Source organism: Pristiophorus japonicus, chromosome 15, assembly GCF_044704955.1.
Source record: "Pristiophorus japonicus isolate sPriJap1 chromosome 15, sPriJap1.hap1, whole genome shotgun sequence".
In the NCBI taxonomy this organism is placed as follows: Eukaryota; Metazoa; Chordata; class Chondrichthyes; family Pristiophoridae; genus Pristiophorus; species Pristiophorus japonicus.
This window is the reverse complement of record NC_091991.1, coordinates 184,992,383-185,014,021: the sequence shown is the minus strand read 5'-3', so window position 1 is coordinate 185,014,021 and position 21,639 is coordinate 184,992,383. Positions and strand designations below refer to the sequence as shown.

At 54.1% G+C, this 21,639-nt stretch overlaps 1 protein-coding gene across 2 annotated transcripts in view; it reads right to left on the bottom strand.

Moving 5' to 3' along the window:
• Window positions 1-7,455: 7,455 nt before the first annotated feature.
• The window catches only part of kctd5a (potassium channel tetramerization domain containing 5a), a 65,297-nt gene continuing 51,113 nt past the window's right edge, over window positions 7,456-21,639 (bottom strand). For both annotated transcript variants that reach the window (XM_070901467.1, XM_070901468.1), the window contains 2 exons: window positions 15,564-15,689; window positions 7,456-8,375 (listed from right to left, as the gene is read on the bottom strand). In XM_070901467.1, coding sequence (XP_070757568.1) covers window positions 8,346-8,375; window positions 15,564-15,689 — 156 coding nt within the window. In that variant the 3' untranslated portion in view covers window positions 7,456-8,345. The remainder of the gene's footprint in view (window positions 8,376-15,563; window positions 15,690-21,639) is intronic.

Here is a 21,639-nt window from a genome sequence, read left to right as displayed (position 1 = left end):
CAGTGAGGTGTCGGTGCGGTCAGTGAGGGGCCGGTGTGGTCAGTGAGAGGTCGGTGCGGTCAGTGAGGGGTCACCGCGGTCAGTGAGGGGTCACCACGGTCAGTGAGGGGTCACCACGGTCAGTGAGGCGTCGGTGCGGTCAGTGAGGGGTCGGTGCGGTCAGTGAGGTGTCGGTGCGGTCAGTGAGGGGCCGGTGTGGTCAGTGAGAGGTCGGTGCGGTCAGTGAGGGGTCACCGCGGTCAGTGAGGGGTCACCACGGTCAGTGAGGGGTCACCACGGTCAGTGAGGCGTCGGTGCGGTCAGTGAGGCGTCGGTGCGGTCAGTGAGGGGTCGGTGCGGTCAGTGAGGGGTCACCGCCGTCAGTGAGGGGTCACCATGGTCAGTGAGGGGTCACCACGGTCAGTGAGGGGTCACCACGGTCAGTGAGGCGTCGGTGCGGTCAGTGAGGGGTCACCACGGTCAGTGAGGGGTCACTGCGGTCGGTGAGGGGTCACTGCGGTCGGTGAGGTCAGTGAGGGGTCACCACGGTCAGTGAGGGATCACCACGGTCAATGAGTGGCCGGTGCGGTCAGTGAGGGGCCGGTGCGGTCAGTGAGGTGTCGGTGCGGTCAGTGAGGGGCCGGTGCGGTCAGTGAGGGGCCGGTGCGGTCAGTGAGGTGTCGGTGCGGTCAGTGAGGTGTCGGTGCGGTCAGTGAGGGGCCGGTGCGGTCAGTGAGGGGCCGGTGCGGTCAGTGAGGGGCCGGTGTGGTCAGTGAGAGGTCGGTGCGGTCAGTGAGGGGCCGGTGCGGTCAGTGAGGGGTCACCGCGGTCAGTGAGGTGTTGGTGCGGTCAGTGAGAGGTCGGTGCGGTCAGTGAGGGGTCGGTGCGGTCAGTGAGTGGTCACCGTGGTCAGTGTGGGGTCGATGTGGTCAGTGAGTGGTCACCGTGGTCAGTGAGGGGTCGATGTGGTCAGTGTGGGGTCACCGCGGTCAGTGAGGGTCGGTGCGGTCAGTGAGGGGTCACCGTGGTCAGTGAGGGGTCACCGCGGTCAGTGAGGGGTCGGTGCGGTCAGTGAGTGGTCACCGTGGTCAGTGAGGGGTCGATGTGGTCAGTGTGGGGTCACCGCGGTCAGTGAGGGTCGGTGCGGTCAGTGAGGGGTCACCGTGGTCAGTGAGGGGTCGGTGCGGTCAGTGAGGGTCGGTGCGGTCAGTGAGGGGTCACCACGGTCAGTGAGGGGTCGGTGCGGTCAGTGAGGGGTCACAACGGTCAGTGAGGGGTCGGTGCGGTCAGTGAGGGGTCACTGCGGTCGGTGAGGTCAGTGAGGGGTCACCACGGTCAATGAGGGGTCACTGCGGTCGGTGAGGTCAGTGAGGGGTCACCGTGGTCAGTGAGGGGTCGGTGCGGTCAGTGAGGGGTCGGTGCGGTCAGTGAGCTGTCGATGCGGTCAGTGAGGGGTCACCGCGGTCAGTGAGGGTTCGGTGCGGTCAGTGAGGGGTCGGTGCGGTCAGTGAGGGGTCGTTGCGGTCAGTGAGGGGTCACCGCGGTCAGTGAGGGGCCGGTGCGGTCAGTGAGGGGCCGGTGCGGTCAGTGAGGGGTCGGTGCGGCCAGTGAGGTGTCACCGCGGTCAGTGAGGGGCCGGTGCGGTCAGTGAGGCGCCGGTGCGGTCAGTGAGGTGTCGGTGCGGTCAGTGAGGGGCCGGTGCGGTCAGTGAGGTGTCGGTGCGGTCAGTGAGGGGCCGGTGCGGTCAGTGAGGGGTCGGTGCGGTCAGTGAGGGATCGGTGCGGTCAGTGAGGGGGCCGGTGCGGTCAGTGAGGGGTCGGTGCGGTCAGTGAGGGATCGGTGCGGTCAGTGAGGGGTCGGTGCGGTCAGTGAGGGGAAGGTGCGGTCAGTGAGTGGTCACCACGGTCAGTGAGGGGCCGGTGCGGTCAGTGAGGGATCGGTGCGGTCAGTGAGGGGGCCGGTGTGGTCAGTGAGGGGCCGGTGTGGTCAGTGAGGTGTCGGTGCGGTCAGTGAGGGGCCGGTGCGGTCAGTGAGGGGTCACCGCGGTCAGTGAGGGGTCGGTGCGGTCAGTGAGGGGTCACCGCGGTCAATGAGTGACCGGTGCAGTCAGTGAGGGGTCGGTGCGGTCAGTGAGGGGAAGGTGCGGTCAGTGAGGTGCCGGTGCGGTCAGTGAGGGGCCGGTGCGGTCAGTGAGGGGCCGGTGCGGTCAGTGAGGTGTCGGTGCAGTCAGTGAGGGGCCGGTGCGGTCAGTGAGGGGTCGGTGCGGTCAGTGAGGTGTTGGTGCGGTCAGTGAGGGGTCGGTGCGGTCAGTGAGGTGTCGGTGCGGTCAGTGAGGGGCCGGTGTGGTCAGTGAGAGGTCGGTGCGGTCAGTGAGGGGTCACCGCGGTCAGTGAGGGGTCACCACGGTCAGTGAGGGGTCACCACGGTCAGTGAGGCGTCGGTGCGGTCAGTGAGGGGTCGGTGCGGTCAGTGAGGTGTCGGTGCGGTCAGTGAGGGGCCGGTGTGGTCAGTGAGAGGTCGGTGCGGTCAGTGAGGGGTCACCGCGGTCAGTGAGGGGTCACCACGGTCAGTGAGGGGTCACCACGGTCAGTGAGGCGTCGGTGCGGTCAGTGAGGCGTCGGTGCGGTCAGTGAGGGGTCGGTGCGGTCAGTGAGGGGTCACCGCCGTCAGTGAGGGGTCACCATGGTCAGTGAGGGGTCACCACGGTCAGTGAGGGGTCACCACGGTCAGTGAGGCGTCGGTGCGGTCAGTGAGGGGTCACCACGGTCAGTGAGGGGTCACTGCGGTCGGTGAGGGGTCACTGCGGTCGGTGAGGTCAGTGAGGGGTCACCACGGTCAGTGAGGGGTCACCACGGTCAGTGAGGGGTCACTGCGGTCGGTGAGGTCAGTGAGGGGTCACCACGGTCAGTGAGGGGTCACCACGGTCAGTGAGGGGTCGGTGCGGTCAGTGAGGGGTCACCACGGTCAGTGAGGGGTCACCGCGGTCAGTGAGGGGTCACCACGGTCAGTGAGGGGTCACTGCGGTCGGTGAGGTCAGTGAGGGGTTGCCGCCGGTCAGGTTGGTAAGGGGTTGTCTCCGGTCGGTGAGGGGTCGGTCTGTGTCCGATGGGGCGGGAAGACGGCCAGGGCTGTCCCGTACACCGCTCCAAAAATAAAGGATAGCAATTTAGAAAGTGTTGGCCCCTCCGTGCCGTTGCTGCCTCTTTGAGGCGATAATGCCTCTTAAAATAGGGGGCAATGTCGGCCCCGTTAAGTCTCGAGGTCGGGATGAGTGTTCCAGCAGCAGGTGAGCTGAGGCCGGGGAATACCAACCATTTGTTTTACTTGCTGTTTCTGGGATCTCACTGGGTACAAATTGGCTGCCAATCAGCTGGCCCCATTTGTTGGCAGCAGAAACCCCATGTCTCAGAGGCTCAAGTTCAGCCCAGAGCGTCTGTTAATCCCCCTCTTCGTGCACAATGACTTCTGAACATTCTCTTTCCCTCACTCCTTTATACATCTGCCCTGCAAATAACTGCCTATGAAAGTAAGGTGAGATCTCACAGCGGAGGAAAGTATGAGGTTCAAGACTGAGCTGCTGAAAGTTGGAGGTGTACCCCACCTTGGAGTGGCCTTGGTCTGTTTGCACTCCAGGTGACACAGTTTGAGGTGTTTTTGAGACAAGGTAAGGGGATGTTAGAAGCTACAGCACAGAGTCAGGCCCTTTGGTTCAACAGGTCTGTGTCAGTGTTTATTCCACATGAGCCTCCTCCCACTTTAATTACCCCTTCCCACACTTGCCCCTTATCCCTCTATTCTCCTTCCCTTAAATGAATCAAATCTCTCTGCTTCACCCACTCCATGTGGCAGTGCGTTCCACATTCCCATCACTCTCAGAGTAAACAAATTCCTCCTAAATTCTTGATCTGGTCCGTTAGTGGTGATCTTATATTTATGTCCCCTTGTGCTGCACACACAAGTGTGAACAGTTTCTCCACATCCACCCTATCGGAACTTTAAAGATTTCTATTGCGACACCTCTGTCTTCCCATTAAAGGGGCCACGCACCCATAAAATAAATTAAATGGAACATCAACATTTAAATTCTCATCCTTGTGTTCAAATCCCTTCAGTCTCACCCCTCCCTATCTCTAACCTCCTCCAGTGCTCCAACACACAAACCCCACTCCAAAATTCGGAACTCCTGTGCACCCCCCTCTTTTTGGCCCACCATTGGTGGCTATGCCTTCAGCTGCCCAGGCTCCAAACTCTGGAATTTCTCTCTAACCCCCCGCCCCCTCCTCCTTAAAACCCATCTCTTTGACCAACCCTCCTAATATCTCCCTTGGTTTGTGCCTCTGTGAAATGTTTTCGGATTTTTGGAGGGGATCTTCGGATATTCCCAGCGGAAGTCCCTGCAGTGCAGACAGAATGTCCAATCACTTTTCCACTGAATGGCTGCTGCATTTCCCACGTTACAACAGTAACTACACTTGAAAAGTATTTCATTGGCTGTAAAGTGCTTTGGGACGTCCCGAACTTGTGAAAGCCACTGTAGAAATACTAGATTTTCTTTTTTACTTTAACCACAGCTCAGCAGCCATTCAGTAGGAGTCCATCATCAAATTCTTCCAAAATGTCAGGAGGTATAGGTGAGAATCCGATACAAATTGGAGTGTAAGGGGATAAAAGATGGTCACTAAGGTGGATATTGAAGGCAGCGAATTGATCTGCCACATGGTCCAGATTGTAAGGTTTATCAGTATGAGGAGGTTGAGGAATCGGGAGTTCCTCTGTCTTATGGTAGGGATTGTAAGTAAAACTCGCGTAAGTATGCAAAGCACGCTTATACACACACTTGAATGCATTGAACCTTAGTACAGACTCATGGAAACGTACATATTCAGTACAGAACAAGGACAGTAAAATACATGGGAACATGGATTATAGCAGCATGGGAACAGGATGGTACTGACCGGTAGTTTTGACTAGTGTTCTTGGGAGAGGGATAAGGAAGCACCACCCTTGGAAGCAAGGTTAATCAATACGTCATGGGGAACTGAGGCACAGTTCACATCACTGACCACCACATTCCGGAAGGGTGATGTGTGATGGGAGATGGACAGGTGGGGGAACCATTCAGAGCCAGTCTGACCAGGATCAACGAATCAATGTAACTTTGCTGATAGCAGTCGGCCAATCGGTGGTTTTGTAGGAGGGTTGCACACCTCGAAAAATGTATTAATTGTAATTGTAAACCCTCTGATCGGGGACGTGTTCATCGGAACCCTTCCCCTGCATGCTTGAATAAAAACCGGTTAAACCAAGGTTTAGTCCGAGTGATTCTGTGGTCGCTATACGGGCAGGTGGGGATACAGGCGGGTGTTGATTCCTTATATCAGGGAGTACACCTTGAGGAAGAGAAGTCTTCCTTTTACCCCAACAGGAGTGTGCGGGGTTACATTGTGAGCCCTGGGAGAGACACTGAAGGCTCTTGATCGCCTCGGACCACTCAAAGGCAGTCTGGCACAGGTGCTGCAATTTTAATATTTCGATCAGGAAGGGGGAGACTCAGGGCGGGAGGGGCAGCAATCTGGGGCCGTCTCTGGGATTTAAAACCCAGTTCATAAATGATCCCCCCTCCAGTCTTCTCCCCTCCTTGCTCTGGCTAGGCTGCTGACCTTCAGTGGACAGGGAGCATTGGGAGGCCAGGAGGGCATTGCAGCCACAATCCTCACCCGACATTCCGGCAGGAGAGACAGAGGCTGATTCTTCCTCTCGCACGGAGAGAGGGGACAAGGCCAATGACAGCCCAGCACCCAGAGTCTAGTCAGCAGACTCTCACCTTGCTCGGCTAGCTTTCACTCTTCGCCCATAATCTCCATTGTTCCAACAAAAGACCCTATTTTTCATGTCTATTCAGGATTTGTATTTCCTCACACCAGGCAGCCTCAGTGTGAATCTGCTGCACCCTCTCTAAAGCTTCAATAGCCTCCTGCAGTGTGAAGCCCAGAACCACACACAATCGGCAACTGTGGTCTAATGAAGGTTTTATATAGAGTCATCTCTTGGCTTTTAAATCCTACACCTTGTGTACCTCAGTGGAGCAGAGTCCGTTTGCAGCACGTTAAGGCAAACAGATGAGACTTTATCGTGTGAATGTGAAGTGTTTGCCACAGGTGGAGATTGCCCACAGCCAAGGAGCACAGATTCTGCAGCTCCCCCCTGTCTGACCCAGAGGTTCCGTCAATGGGAGATGGCACCAGTTCCAACGTCCATACATCTCACTTTCAGCAATTCTCTGACCCCCCCCCACCCCCCCGACCCCACCTGCTCTCTCACTTCGTGTCAGTCAGTGAACCCTGACAACCCACTGTGGGCTCGGAGAGAGTGGGGTGGGTCTGGAGGTTAAATAAACCCAACTGAAAACCGAGGTATGCACCAGTAAGCATGCTCACAGGTTTGTAGAGCTGTTGCATTGTGAGTGGCTTAGCCAGTCATGTGATGTTCACAAGGCTCAATAAAACCCCAGCCAGTTACATCTGGGTCATCCACAATGAGGTATGCAGTTGTGAGCCTAGTGGATGAACTGGTAATGTGTAGTGTGATTATTAACAAAGGATTAACAAACTAACTAGTTCTTAATAGCAATGAGTTGCTATGAACTCTTAAGCAAATAACCCATGAGGCAAATACATTACAAGCTCTCTGGCTCTCAAAGTATTTTATTGAAGAATTTCTCAGCTGAAAGGGGAGGGTGGTCTATCACTGCCCAGCAAGATCCGAATCAGTTCAGGCAAAGAGGACATGGGGTGGAGATCGCACATCAACCCATCCATGGGAAACGGTGTGCAGGACAGCGCAAACACGGGACACGGACCGCGTAAACTTGTGTAAGCTTAGAGAGGGACTATGGGAAGTGTGTACAGCTGAACCAGATCCTGTTTCCACCTCGATTTCCCACACGTGCTGTCCAGCCGGAGTCAATGGAGAGTGAGCAGGAAGACTTACTCCCCCTCCCTTGTCCAGGGGTTCATTGTAGGGCCCATATCTTCACCCACCCGAGTACACACCCGGGATGGCACCTCTGCCACAGGGCCTGGATATTAGCAGCCCCACAGACTGTTGCCATGTCTGATAAGGAAAGAAAGTGAAAGTAGACCTTCATGGAGAAAGCAGGAGGGAGAAGGAACCGTCACCCTCGGCTACACAACTGGAAAAGGAGTTCCCCAATCAGTACAGCTTGGCTAGTTGGTCTTGTGGCTAAACAGTTTGCTGAGGTGATATTTGTTTAAATGGGGATTGAACGTGGACAATGTTTTTGAAGAAATAGTGAAATAAAAATGTACTAAAACCAGCGGACCCAGCGGTTTATGACAGTGAGAACTGAGCACAAACATTGTTGAAATGTGGTTTTGAAAACAGCTGAAATTTCAATGTCCAAGTGTTGGGTGCGGCTGGGAATTTTATATAAAGGTTCAAAACATACTGGAAAAATTGAACAGTTCAACCTACTGGTCTTTAATAATACATTCATAATTAAGAACCCTAAAAAATATATACAAGGGAATCCTAATGCATACAAACCACTTTACAGGTTTTTAAAACAGCAATTAGTAAAATAGAAAGCAATAAACCATGCAACCAGCTTCAAAATATCCGTCAGGATCGGACAGTTTCTTCTGCTCATTTCTTGCAATGATCTTGAACAGAAACTGTGTTCATTTGACAGCACTGGCCGACTTCCTTAGTAAAACACCAAAGCCCAACAGGAAATGCTTGGGCCCACCTCCCAGGTCATCCACATAATGGCAGCAAACTGAGGCAGCCCGTTTACAGAGTGCGCTGAGCGATGTGTCTCCCGGGGGCTATCGCTGCCCCCTCCTGCCACTTATATCACCATTGCTAAAGGGACTAGTCCGATGGCAGAGGCATCGGCTGCAGTTGTTGACTGTGGCACAGCCCAGACTCCACAATCAATAAACTGTACCTCAGTTAGACACTGCTCAGGCTTCTTTGCAAAATTATAGTTATTTTAACCTAATTCTTTTGTAAAGAAGAATTTATTGGTGTAATCCCAGGAGGGGGAGGGGCCTCTGGCTAGGTGTGCCCCTGCTACCCCTAGCTAGTACAGACATGCTTCGATATATAGCTGTCCTTATAATGCATAAACGTTTCTAACTCTTCAAATGTTTACCGTCAGTAAGAAAACTCAGTCTTAGTACAGTGGGGGCAGAGAGCGCGAGATCCATGTTTAAAGGTTTTGCAAGAAATGTTCATGCCACAGAGCCCAAGCTCCTGATCACATTGTGGCTGCTCCCTGCTTCCTCTCATGTTCCCCAGGAAGTAAAATAACTTAAAAATTGCTTCACAGGCCAATACTGACATCACAGCCGTGACCCTCGTTCCTGCAAAATCTGCGAGAAAGTAAAAATATCAGTTACAGTAATCTCCATATCACAATCCATCCGGCTTGGCAACACATCCCATAATATCCCGCCGATACACCGCCTCGGCAACACATCCCATAATATCCCGCCTCGGCAACACATCCCATAATATCCCGCCGATACACCGCCTCGGCAACACATCCCATAATATCCCGCCTCGGCAACACATCCCATAATATCCCGCCTCGACAACACATCCCATAATATCCCGCCTCGGCAACACATCCCATAATATCCCGCCGATACACCGCCTCGGCAACACATTCCATAATATCCCGCCGATACACCGCCTCGGCAACACATCCCATAATATCCCACCTCGGCAGCACATCCCATAATATCCCGCCTCGGCAACACATCCCATAATATCCCGCCGATACACCGCCTCGGCAACACATCCCATAATATCCCGTCGATACACCGCCTCGGCAACACATCCCATAATATCCCGCCGATACACCGCCTCGGCAACACATCCCATAATATCCCGCCGATACACCGCCTCGGCAACACATCCCATAATATCCCGCCGATACACCGCCTCGGCAACACATCCCATAATATCCCGTCGATACACCGCCTCGGCAACACATCCCATAATATCCCGCCGATACACCGCCTCGGCAACACATCCCATAATACACTGCAGCAACATGGTAACACTTTGTTTCGATAGCCAGCCTACGTGACCAGCCAGACGGAGCAAAACGCACTTTGTACAACTTCTGCCTCGGACCATGCGGTAACCCACGGACCCCCCCCCCGTGGGGGAGGGTAACCCGCGGAGCCCCCCCCATGGGGGAGGGTAACCCGCGGAGACCCCCCGTGGGGGGGAGGGTAACCTGCGGACCCCCCCCCGTGGGGGAGGATAACCTGCGGAGCCCCCCCCATGGGGGAGGGTAACCCGCGGAGACCCCCAGTGGGGGGAAGGGTAACCTGCGGACCCCCCCCCCCCGTGGGGGAGTGTAACCCGCGGGGGGCCTCCTGCCGTACGACAGGATGCTGCACGACAGGATGATGCCTGCCTTGCTCAGATACCCAGCAGGCGCTCAGACAGTGAAGGGCCACTGTTGCCGAGGTACACAAGGACTGCCCTCCCTGTGCCCCCGAGAGTCAGCACTTTCACCACAGGGAAACAAAGGCGGAGAGATGAGAGCAAGTATTGACAGGCAGTAGGGGTAAAGGGCTGTGCGGGATGATAGGACAACCCTTCCTTGCCCCTCCCCCGTCATTACATGTAGCACAATGCTCCAATCAGGAGCAGTGGAGAAGTGACTGTTCCCAAGTATTGATGCTGACTGTTGAAAGGGTGCAGGTAGTACAGTGGGTGAGGGATACGTCTAGTGGACCTGGATACTACGCCCAATAACACGGAAATTCTCAGAGTTCCTGCAGGTATTTGCACTGGGACTATTTGCTGATCAGTGGGGCACTAAGTGATGTTGCTGCTAGCTGTCACTGAAGGGAAACATTGGAGCAGTGTTCAAAACACAAATACGGTGCATTCAAATTCAACTCAGGGCAGGCAGGCAAATCCATCCCTCCCTCCCCTCCTGATGCTGCAAAGTCAAACCACAGCAAGGAGTCACGTGCCTCAGTCAAGAGGCCATTTTTCTCACACGAGACAGAATATTAGGTATCGTCAGGCCATTTAACTGTGAGAGCATCACAGCTGAGCCCGGTCCTGCACTGAATGTTCACACACACACGGGCATTCACTTCCAGTCTAGAGGGCGATCAAAAGGAGGAACCCTTGGGCTCCGAGGCCAATTGTAGCAGCACTACCCTTGGGTTGGGTCAGGTCGGGGCCTGGGATTGGGTTGGGAGGGGCAGGGAGGAGGGTCAGGTCAGGTGAGGGGCGGGGAGGAGGTCGGATCGGGGTGGATGGAAAGTTGGGGAGGGGAGGGTTGGGCGGGGGTGGTGGGTCGGGGAGGGGAGGGTTGGGAGGGGAGGGTTGGGGGGGGGGAGGGTTGGGGGGGGGAGGGTTGGGGGGGGGGGGAGGGTTGGGGGGGTGGGAGGGAGGTGGGTCGGGGAGGGGAGGGATGGGGGGGGAGGGAGGTGGGTCGGGGAGGGGAGGGATGGGGGGGAGGGGAGGGTTGGGGGGGGAGAGGGGAGGGTGGGGGGGGAGAGGGGAGGGTGGGGGGGGAGAGGGGAGGGTGGGGGGGGGGAGGGGGGTCGGGGAGGGGAGGGAGGTGGGTCGGGGAGGGGAGGGAGGGGGGGTTGGGGAGGGAGGGGGGGTCGGGGAGGGGAGGGAGGGGGGGTCGGGGAGGGGAGGTGGGTCGGGGAGGGGAGGTGGGTCGGGGAGGGGAGGGTTGGGGGGGGGAGGGTTGGGGGGGGGAGGGGGGTCGGGGAGGGGAGGGTTGGGAGGTGGGTCGGGGAGGGGAGGGTTGGGAGGTGGGTCGGGGAGGGGAGGGGGGTCGGGGAGGGGAGGGGAGTGGGGGAGGGAGGGGGGGTCGGGGATGGGAGGGTTGGGGGGGGGGGAGGAGGGTTGGGGGGGGGGGAGGGGGGTCGGGGAGGGGAGGGGGGTGGGTCGGGGAGGGGAGGGGGGTCGGGGAGGGGAGGGGGTTCGGGCAGGGGAGGGGGGTCGGGGAGGGGGGTCGGGGAGGGGAGGGAGGTGGGTCGGGGAGGGGAGGGAGGTGGGTCGGGGAGGGGAGGGTTGGGGGGGGGAGGGGGGTCGGGGGGGGAGGGGGGTCGGGGAGGGAGGTGGGTCGGGGAGGGGAGGGGGGTCGGGGAGGGGAGGTGGGTCGGGGAGGGGAGGGTTGGGGGGGGGAGGGGGGTCGGGGAGGGGAGGGTTGGGGGGGGGAGGGGGGTCGGGGAGGGGAGGGTTGGGGGAGGGAGGGGGGTCGGGGAGGGGAGGGGGGTCGGGGAGGGGAGGGTTGGGGGAGGGAGGGGGGTCGGGGAGGGGAGGGGGGTCGGGGAGGGGAGGGTTGGGGGAGGGAGGGGGGTCGGGGAGGGGAGGGAGGTGGGTCGGGGAGGGGAGGGTTGGGGGGGGGGGGAGGGGGGTCGGGGAGGGGAGGGAGGTGGGTCGGGGAGGGGAGGGGGGGTCGGTTCGAGGCCCTGCACTAGTGATGAAGCCTGCGCGGTTTCTGTGACAGTAGACTCCACCCTCTACACATGGAACAGATGAACATGGGGAAGAAGGCTGCACACTGCACTGTGACAGCAGTGGCACTGAACCCAGCGAGGGCAGGAGCCCTGCTTACATACCCTGCAATGTGTCACCCCCCCAGACAGATGGGACTGCCTTTCCCCCACAGCTTCACATTTCTACACAGTAACTGCATGGAGCTGGAGCCAGGCAAGGCCCGAGTGGTCAAGAAACTCACAGCCCAAATTCTTTCTTCCCTTTGTACAGAAGAAGCTGACAATCTGTGGGGCTAAAGTACGTTTGCCAGTAAAGGGGGAGAGGATAAAGTGTACAGAACCACGATGGATCAGCAAGGTTAGCCAGACTGAATGTACACACCTCTCGGTGCACATCATTTGACAGCATTAATGTTTACACAAAGTAGGGTTTCGGTGAAGCAAGGCATGCAGTTACTGCGGGCTGCAATGGGAGATTGTTCCCAGGTGGATTGCTAAAAGCCGTCCTTCTCGTGGTCAGAAAGCGATTCCTGAGCGACTGACCTACAGGCTCGTGTAGCAGGCACACTATGGGACCGAGGACTGGCCTCCTGCCCTCAGCTGCAGCCCTCCTCCTGGGCTGGTGATACTCCAGCAGATGGACTGGAGCTGGAGTCAGGCCATGTCTTCAGTCTGCTCGCACCAGAGATACAACAGCATCTGCTCCCCCATTGTGATCGCCAACATTTCAGCGTGGGCAGAACGCGGGGCAGGGGGGCACCCAGAAGTTTACAAGTGGCAACAATAGCTTGTATTTATATAGCGCCTTTAATGTAGTGAAACACCCCAAGGTGTATAACACAACAAAAAATAACACCAACCCACACGAGGAGAAATTAGGGCAGGTGACCAAAAGCTCGGTCACAGAGGTCAGTTTTAAGGAGCGTCTTAAAGAGGAAAGAGAGGTAGAGAGGTGGAGAGGTTTAGGGAAGGAGTTCCAGAGCTTGGGGCCCAGGCAACAGAAGGCACGGCCACCGATGGTGGAGCGATTATAATCAGGGATGCTCAGGAGGGCATTAGGAACGCAGAGATCTCGGGGGGTTGTGGGGCTGGAGGAGATTACAGAGATAGGGAGGGGCGAGGCCGTGGATGGATTTTAAAATAAGGATGAGAATTTTGAAATTGAGGCGTTGCTTAACTGGAAGCCAATGTAGGTCAGCGAGCACAGGGGTGATGGGTGAGTGGGACTTGGTGCGAGTTAGGAGATGGGCAGCCGAGTTTTGGATCACCTCTAGTTTACGTAGGGTAGAATGTGGGAGGCCAGCCAGGAGTGCGTTGGAATAGTCAATTCTAGATGTAACAAAGGCCTGGATAGAGCTTCAGCAGCAGATGAGCTGAGGCAGGGGTAGAAATGGGCGATGTTACCGAGGTGGAAATAGTTATGCTGCGGATGTGTGATCGAAAGCTCATTTCAGGGGGGGGGGGAAAGAGGGGAAAGGGGGGAAAAGAGGGGGGAGGGGGGGAAGGGGGGAAGGGGGGGGGGAAGGATGAGAAATGCGACACGAACTTTTGGTGCATGTATTTTATGGGTGTCCTTGAAAGTGAAGTTGTTTTCCTGTCCGCGCCCGTACGCTGTGCCCTCCGCCCGTACGCTGTGCCCTCCGCCCGTACCCCACGCCCCCGCCCGCCCGTACCCCCGGTGTTTCTGGCTGCAGCACAGCAGAACACCTGGGCAACACACAGCACAATACAGTACTGCCAGGCACACGAGCATCCCGGATGATGCAGGGCAGGGCAGGGCAGGGCAAATGATGGATGGGGCGACAGGTGGCAGGTCCACAGGGTGAGGGCAAATGAGTAGGTTGGAGCTTTTCTACGGGTAGCCGGTGCTCACCAGTATATTTTATTGCAAATTAATCTGAGTCATTCAGATCGCAATCCGTCGCTTTGTCCCCACTCTGAATTCAGCATGCAGCATGCAAAAATGTAAAGAGGAAGGAAAAGAATGTTGGAGGCAATTAAGTTTTTAACCTTGTCAAGTATCATGTCAGCTACAGAAAAAGAAAAGGTTATATAAACTCTGCTCAACAGAAACAGGTAGAGAAAGATCATTAGCAAAAGGTTATATAATCTGCTCTATTTTCAAGGATTTGAAATCCAATAATGCACTCTGTTTTTGCTGGGTCTTCCTCTGCTGAAGGTGGCAGCCCCTCAGTATCTCAGCCAAGTCTCCATTCTTCATGTGTACCCCTAGATGGAGCATTAGCAGGCTACCCACCTTTAGGCATTCTCTAAGCCCCAAACTGAGCTCCACCCTCACTCATTGTGTCCATACACTCCAGTAGGGAGCACGGGATGGAGCAGGAATGGGATCGGTGGCTGACTTTCTCCCCGCGTATCCAATGCAGACTGATGCCCTGGGACAGGGTATTGGTGAGGCCACACCTGGAGTACTGTGTACAGTTTTGGTCTCCGTATTTAAGGAGGGATATACTTCCATTGGGGGCAGTTCAGAGAAGGTTCACTAGGTTGATTCCGGAGATGAAGGGGGTTGTCGTATGAAGAAAGGTTGAGTAGGTTGGGCCTATATCTATTGGAGTTTAGAAGAATGAGAGGTGATCTTATTGATTCTGAGGGGGCCGACTCCTGCTCCTATTTCTTATGTTCTGATGCATATATCCCAGAGCTACACCATCTCATCCCAGCACCGACCCAGTCAGGAAGAGCAAACCGGACTGGATTAGATAGCTGACGAGCTGCAGCCCAGAATTGATGGGGTGTTTTGTGTCCGTCACTGGCAGCTGGCCAGGGAGGCAGTGACTAGAGTCCCCACGGACCTGGCCCAAGGAGGGCAGCAGGAAAACTCTCCCCTTCCCTCCTTCTCCAAGGCTTCACATTGAAAAGGCTGTTTGCTGACGTTCCTGTCTAAAGATTAAACAGCTCCCCAACTGAGGCACAAACTGCTCTGTTAAAGCAGCATGGGAATTGTGATACACCAAATTAAATGTACTTCTCTTAATGAAGACTGTTGATAGTTAAAATCACAGATAGCCATTGGCGATAGAAAGGATGTGCATTATAATAAAAGGTGCTTTAATTATCCACATTGCGGACAGAATGTTAAAAGTAGGCACAACAATCTACTGTGTTTGGCTGTGTTTTGTGAGGCAGAAATAGTCTGAATAGGAGGTGGAGGAATCTGGTGAAGGAGATTAGATACAGGCAGTGTTTGAACAATGAGTGTGTGCCACTATCCAGTGTAATGTTCAGATGAAGCTTGGTCAGCAGGAGGATTGGAGTTAGGAGCAGGATATGGATGTGGGCGAGTTCATGCTGACCTAATGAGTCCAATGGTAAATGCCAGCTTCAAATTCCACTTAAACCAGCAGGGCTTCAAGTAATGCACCAGGGCAGGGCCTTGGTACCTGCTTTGGCAGAAGTGACAGCAGGGCATTTAAAATCCCCGGTATACCAAATACCTTCACCGTCACTGTTAACCTTCACCCTCACTGTTAAATGCAGCATGGAATATGCAGAGCCCTGCACCACTTTACTCGGTGATATATACCAGTATAGCAGTCAGCAGTGCTGTGACAAAGTACGGTCTCTGTCACATCGATTTGCCTGGAGAAATGCCGTGTTGGGCATGACACGGACACTGGGTCTGGTAATGTGCAGCGATGCTCAGTCAGTTGGTGGTGAGCTCGAAACATGTTTAGTGACTTCTTTCTGTTCATCATCGGTGAGGGTTGGTGCACATCGCTCCCTGTGTCCCATGTCAGGATGTGCTCCCAGTGCAAGTACATGACACCCTGTGGCACAGTGAGCGAGCTGTACGGCCCCCTCCCCGTGCCAAAGCCCAACCTCACGGCAACACCAGCCCGTCTTGGAACCAGAGTGTGACGGAGTGAGATGTACAATTGTGCACCGTTCTGTGCTGCTGACTCAGACCATTTGACACTTCATCAAACTCTTTCAGTTAGGACTCAACCCTCAGAGAAAAAAAGGAGCGTTATCACAACAGGACAGGTGAAAGCCACAGAATCAAACAATCCCGAGCCAGGTTTGGGCGCTCTGTATAACTTCACTCACCTTGGCTTTTTCGCTGGGTTCAGTGTTTGTGCCGTATGGAGCATTGTGCAACTCCCTGGAGACCACACACAGAAATTCAGCCTGGTCTTCATTACCATAGTTGTAGGAAGAGCCAATGCTGACCAGCTGCAGAGGGGCAAAGGAGACTGGATTTACAATCAATGTACAGACAGACATGCCAAGAAACAAGTCCCAAGGCACTCATGCAATCAGGGAAATCAGATGACAAACTCTGATGGAATGTCACCTGATCCCCCGAAGCATCGATAACTTCCTTCAGCTTTCGATAATATATGTACAGTATTTATAAGAGTGACAAACAGCATGAGCAACATAAAGGCAGAAGGGAGGTGGGGTGATTTATGGCATGCTTCTCGAGCAATCACAGCTGAAAATGTCAACAGGCACATACATCCTGGTCACTAAATCACTTAAAAAGCAGACAGAACGGCAGGCGAGAGGGAAATGCCAACACTGCTTGAAACAAACCAGGGGTGGCACAGACAATTTTATTGGAGCAAAACCCTGGAAATCTGGTGCAAAAGCACTTTTATATTTTAAGCCAATCTTTGCTCAAAACATGTCGACTGAACAGGTCAACCTGACACGAAATACAAGCAACAATGTAAGGAGAACTTTGAACAAACCTTCGCCCTCTAACTAAGATAATCCTGAGAAAAGTCTAGCTTTTCTAAAAATGCCAAAGTATGGTGTAGTGAGAGGGTGATTCCGATCACACACAAAGGAGGCAGTGATTTGTGGGTCTGGGGACGGAGGCTGACTCAAGTCTGTGAGATTCAATCAGAACTGCTCCAGTCATCCCACCAACATGCTCTGCAGGGGTCTGGAACCAAACGTATGGCGAGGGAGGCTGCTTGGTGCAGCTGCCTGGAGACAGTGAGGTGAGTGAGGGCCCCACACTGCTCACCAACACTTCAACATCTCATCTGGGCAATCGCAAGTTTATGCTAGTTGTCAATGTCAATGCTAGTTCACCAGGCAGTAAAATCTAGGAGTGTGCTTCATTCACACCTGATCAACGCTCCCTCCAATTGTTTGAGTCTCTGAATGGCCCCTTGAAGTGGACTCCCTGGACTGCCCCACAGCCAGGGAACAGTGCACCTGATCCAGAATTAAACAGCCTGCTTCCTATCTGCTTCCAAAAGTGCCAGAGATTTGGGGAAATACCATCTTCATCATTTTCCATCAATTTCAGACAGGGCCCTGCTAATAAATATTTGAATCTATGTTTCTCCCTGCTCCCCAAAGGGCCCACGGATACCTTGTCCAACTTACCATGGCTTCATCACGAGGAGCTTCAGAGCCAAGTCCAGTGCTGCCTTCAGCCAATTTCCACACACAGCTGCTGGCTGGTGATCAGTAGTGGGTCCCCTGGCCCAGTGCTCCCCTCCTATACACAGGGGCTGGGTCCCCTGGCCCAGCTCTCCTCCTATACACAGGGGCTGGGTCCCCCTGGCCCAGTGCTCCCCTCCTATACACAGGGGCTGGGTCCCCTGGCCCAGCTCTCCTCCTATACACAGGGGCTGGGTCCCCCTGGCCCAGCTCCCCTCCTATACACAGGGGCTGGGTTCCCCTGGTACAGCGCTCCTCCTATACACAGGGGCTGGGGTCCCCTGGCCCAGCTCCCCTCCTATACACAGGGGCTGGGTCCCCTGGCCCAGCTCTCCTCCTATACACAGGGGCTGGGTCCCCTGGCCCAGCGCTCCTCCTATACACAGGGGCTGGGTCCCCTGGCCCAGTGCTCCCCTCCTATACACAGGGGCTGGGTCCCCTGGCCCAGCTCTCCTCCTATACACAGGGGCTGGGTCCCCTGGCCCAGCTCCCCTCCTATACACAGGGGCTGGGTCCCCTGGCCCAGCGCTCCTCCTATACACAGGGGCTGGGTCCCCTGGCCGAGCTCCCCTCATATACACAGGGGCTGGGTCCCCTGGCCCAGCGCTCCTCCTATACACAGGGGCTGGGTTCCCCTGGCCCAGCTCCCCTCCTATACACAGGCGCTGGGTTCACCTGGCCCAGCTCCCCTCCTATACACAGGGGCTGGGTCCCCTGGCCCAGCTCCCCTCCTATACACAGGCTGGCCGGTGATCAGGAGCGTGATTCACTGAAATCCTTCAAGTGGGAGCTGCTCCTGTTTCTGGCTGGGGTAACTACTGTATAACATTAATCAGAGCCAGTGGACTAGTTTACAAATGCCCACAAATGGGGGTCAGAGAGGAATGTTCCAGATTCCACCGGTCTGGCGGGTGGGGCTGTGGATATTGTGATATTGTGTGGGACAGGCGGAATGGACCAGTCTTTCCCTGTTCCTCATTTTAATGACTTTAGGAGCAGAGGGGGAAAGTAAGGTGTCAAACTCGCCTGAGTCACATCGCAGAGAATCGCTGACACTACCTGCCTACACTGGAGTGTCTCAATAGAACCTCTGCCAGCTATTAACTGAGTCCAACAGTAGGTTTTTAAAGCAGTTTAGTTACTGCACCCTCTCAAAAAGAAAAGGGAAAACAAAGTAGACGGAATGTTTTTGTAACCCGGCCCCAAGGGAAGATACTTCTGGGACCAGGAGTAAAGGCGGCAGTAAACAGGTTTACAGAAATAATAACCAGCTCCTGCTTTGTTTTACACCTGCCACCAACACTAGGCCTCGGTCAGCTTCACAAGCCCAAACAGGCAACGGCTGCCAGACAGACACTCGGCAAGACAATCCTGGCAGAATGTTCCACAGGACCCAAGCTGTGATTTTCATTACATTTTCAAGATTGCTGTTGGGCATACTGTGGCAATGCTGGTTTGATGCAGCCTCGCCAATACCGCCGGAAGGATTTAGGCTCAATGTAACACATCGGGAACACCAATCCGAGACCAACTGCAAACAGACGTCCATCGCTGCCACCCCTGCACACAATGACCAGGGCGGAGTAGGAACTGAGAGCTGTGGCCAGGACACATTTCATTACCTAGCATTAACTGTGTGCCAATTTCCCCCTCCTGCTGAGAGGCACTAAGGACAGCTCCAGCACGCCCCCCCCCCCCAGCTGTGATCAGTTAAGTACACAGCTGGGGTCTGAACCTGCGACATCCCAGTTTGTGTGCTCGCCATCCTTAGCAGGGGAGTCACCCAGTCAAAGTAAAGTGCCACACACTGATATCCGGGGTGGCCCAGGCTCCCACTGACTGCAATGTGAGCCCACGAGGCTCAGCTGGCTGCTCTGCCCAAACAAATCCAACACAGCTCTTACAACTACAAAGAAAAGAAGTGATACGAGTGTCTTATTTTCACCCAGACATGCCGAGACATGCCTGCCTGCCCAGAGTGTCAGCAGCTGTTACAACTCGCTGCCACAGATCAGTAAGTGAAGAATGTAAGAACAAAGCACCTTCCATTCTGATTCAGCAGCGCTGCACGAACACATCACCCAGCTCACATCATACTGCTCTCCTCCCAAAGCCTGCCCACGCTTCCTATCCACCTGCCTGGAAATATGTGAAGTCGGTTTGTATTAGACAGACCACCTGGAATCCTATAAGCGTAAGCTTGGCTGAGAGATGGTGTGGGAAGTGTTAGTTTACATGCTTGGCTGCTGTAAGAGTTCACAGAGCATGGTCGATATGCGGATCACCAGCTGTCCTCCCACTGTATGTCACGGGACCAACACGCAGCCCATCCCTTTCCTAATGATCGAGAACAGCTCTACAAAAACACAAACTGGAAACAGCCCAAGCCAGGTGCGTGCAGTTGGTTCAACAGGTCTGACCCAACACTGAAATGCAGAGACAACTTACTTTCCCCGAGCAGTGTTCGTGCACCAACCTTTTTATTGAGACCAACATTAACCAAAAATCAACTATGCTGCAGGTTCAAGGATGTTGGAGTTCATTAAGATGAAGTTTAACTCTAAAAACAGAGCCAGGCGTCTTAACATGGAGCAGGGACCCAACCACATTGCTGGGGTAGGAGAGAGTACACAACAGGTTGTAGGTATTTGGAGAGAGAAGAGCAGGCTGATGTTTCAGGTGAGGAGTTGATCGGAAAGGTCTCCACCCAGAATGTTAACCTGTCTTCTCTTCAGATGCCGATGGAGTGAACTGCTCCACAGTACCACCATTTTGTTTAGTCACTGCGGACATTATTAGGGTAGGGCCAGAGACTAAACAAGGGAGGCCTGTTTTCTGAACAGTGAAGAACAAGACTTCTTCCTCCTGCAGAGTGGATCCATTTCAAATTGAATGGGGCGTGACTGCTGGAATTATACTGTTTCTCATCCATGTTTGCCCCTTGGGGCTGTGGACTATTCATGCTCCAGTTAATATCAGGCAGCCAGCTGGGAAAGTATGAAAAGTATGTGTGTGCAGACACACTGGGGCATGGGTTAGTGGATGCAAGTTTGTCTTAGACATTTTTAACGACGACAACTTGTATTTATATACGCCTTTAACATAGTTTAACACCCCAAGGCGCTGCTATAGCTGATCTCAGAAGCACTATCAGGGAGCAGCACTGAAAACAGAGAGGCCCTTCTCACAGGGTGTCGAGAATGAGACACTACAGGTACACTTCAAACCATTGACAGACTTGGGAAAGGATCGCGTGCCTTGTCAGAGAACAGATCGCTGGAATAAATGCGAACAATGAACTACAACTTGGAAGGACTGCATGAAAAATGGTAAGTTATTAAAATAGACACTGAAAAGCACCTACTGTGGAATAAGGGTTGGTGGAGAAAGGGTGAGATCAAGCTGAAGTCTCAAGGACCAGCCATGTCTGAGGACATGGTGCCATGTGTGATTCACAGAAACAGAAAGGCAGGCATGACCAAATTAAGACAAAGCATCTAACTGATCATTTTCAAGAAAAAAATTCTGCTAGAATTGTCCCTTGAATGTTCAACGGATTTCCTCCACTGCTGTGCCCTTATTGAGGAGTTCAAACTGTTTGGTACCAATGAAAGCCAGACTGACTGGACAACAATAACTTCAGCTGCCCGGGTTTTGTTCAGTAATTTTCAGGAAGATAATGACTTGGCTCCCAGGCTGACTGCTCACCATCTCCTGACACCACACTCCACCCCGGCCCAGAGTACCAGAAGTTGCACCTCCCCATTCCACCACCAATGCTGCTGTGTAACAAGCCACGAGGAGGTGTGTGCGCAACAGATGCCTGGCTGACTTTCCCCCCTGGCTGCCTCACTAACAGACGTAGCTCGCAATGCAGGGAGCTAAGAATCACTGCTTGTTCAGGATTGCTGGTGTGAGTGGGCTGAAGGCAAAGCTGTCTAATACAGGCCCCTTTCTCCTTCGCTCCCCCTCTCCCCAGCCCATCCCCTTATATTGGACAGACAGAAGAGAGAAGTAAACAAAAAGCAGATTTGGGTACGGCCGACTTCAGCGGGATGACAGAGACTGTCCAGAAACTGAGCAAATGTGTTTATGGGTAAAACGACAGAAGATTAGTGAGATACAGAACCAGTTTTTATCCCCGAGGGCCAAGAGCTCTATTTGCCAAAAAACAACCACGGACAACTAAAGAGGTAAGGGAAAGAACAGATCCCAGCGAATGGGAAAGATACAAAGAACAGTAAAGGGTCACTAAACACAGTGAGCTACACAAAGGGAGTATGAAAAGAAACTGACAAGGGATATCAAAATCAACAGAATTTTTTACAATTACATTCAGAAAAAAAGAGGGTAATCAGGAGAAATGTCGGCCCTTAAACACTGAAAGCAGTGATATTGTCGATCAGGAGATGGCGACATGTTGAATAATTACTGTGCTTCAGTATTTACAGGAGGAGAGGATAACATGCCGGAAATCCCAAGGAAACTCACTGAATCAGGGACAGGGACTCAATAAAATAAATGCAAGTAAAATTACAGTAACAAAGAAAATACTGGCACTAAAGAGGACAAATGACCAGGACTACATGGTTTCCAGCCCAGGGGTTTAAAGGATGCAGGTGAGAACATTGCAGATACCCGAAATATAATCTTCCAAAGTTCTCTCGATTCAGGAGCCGTTCCTTTAGATTGGAAAATTGTGCACGTCACTCTGTTATTTAAG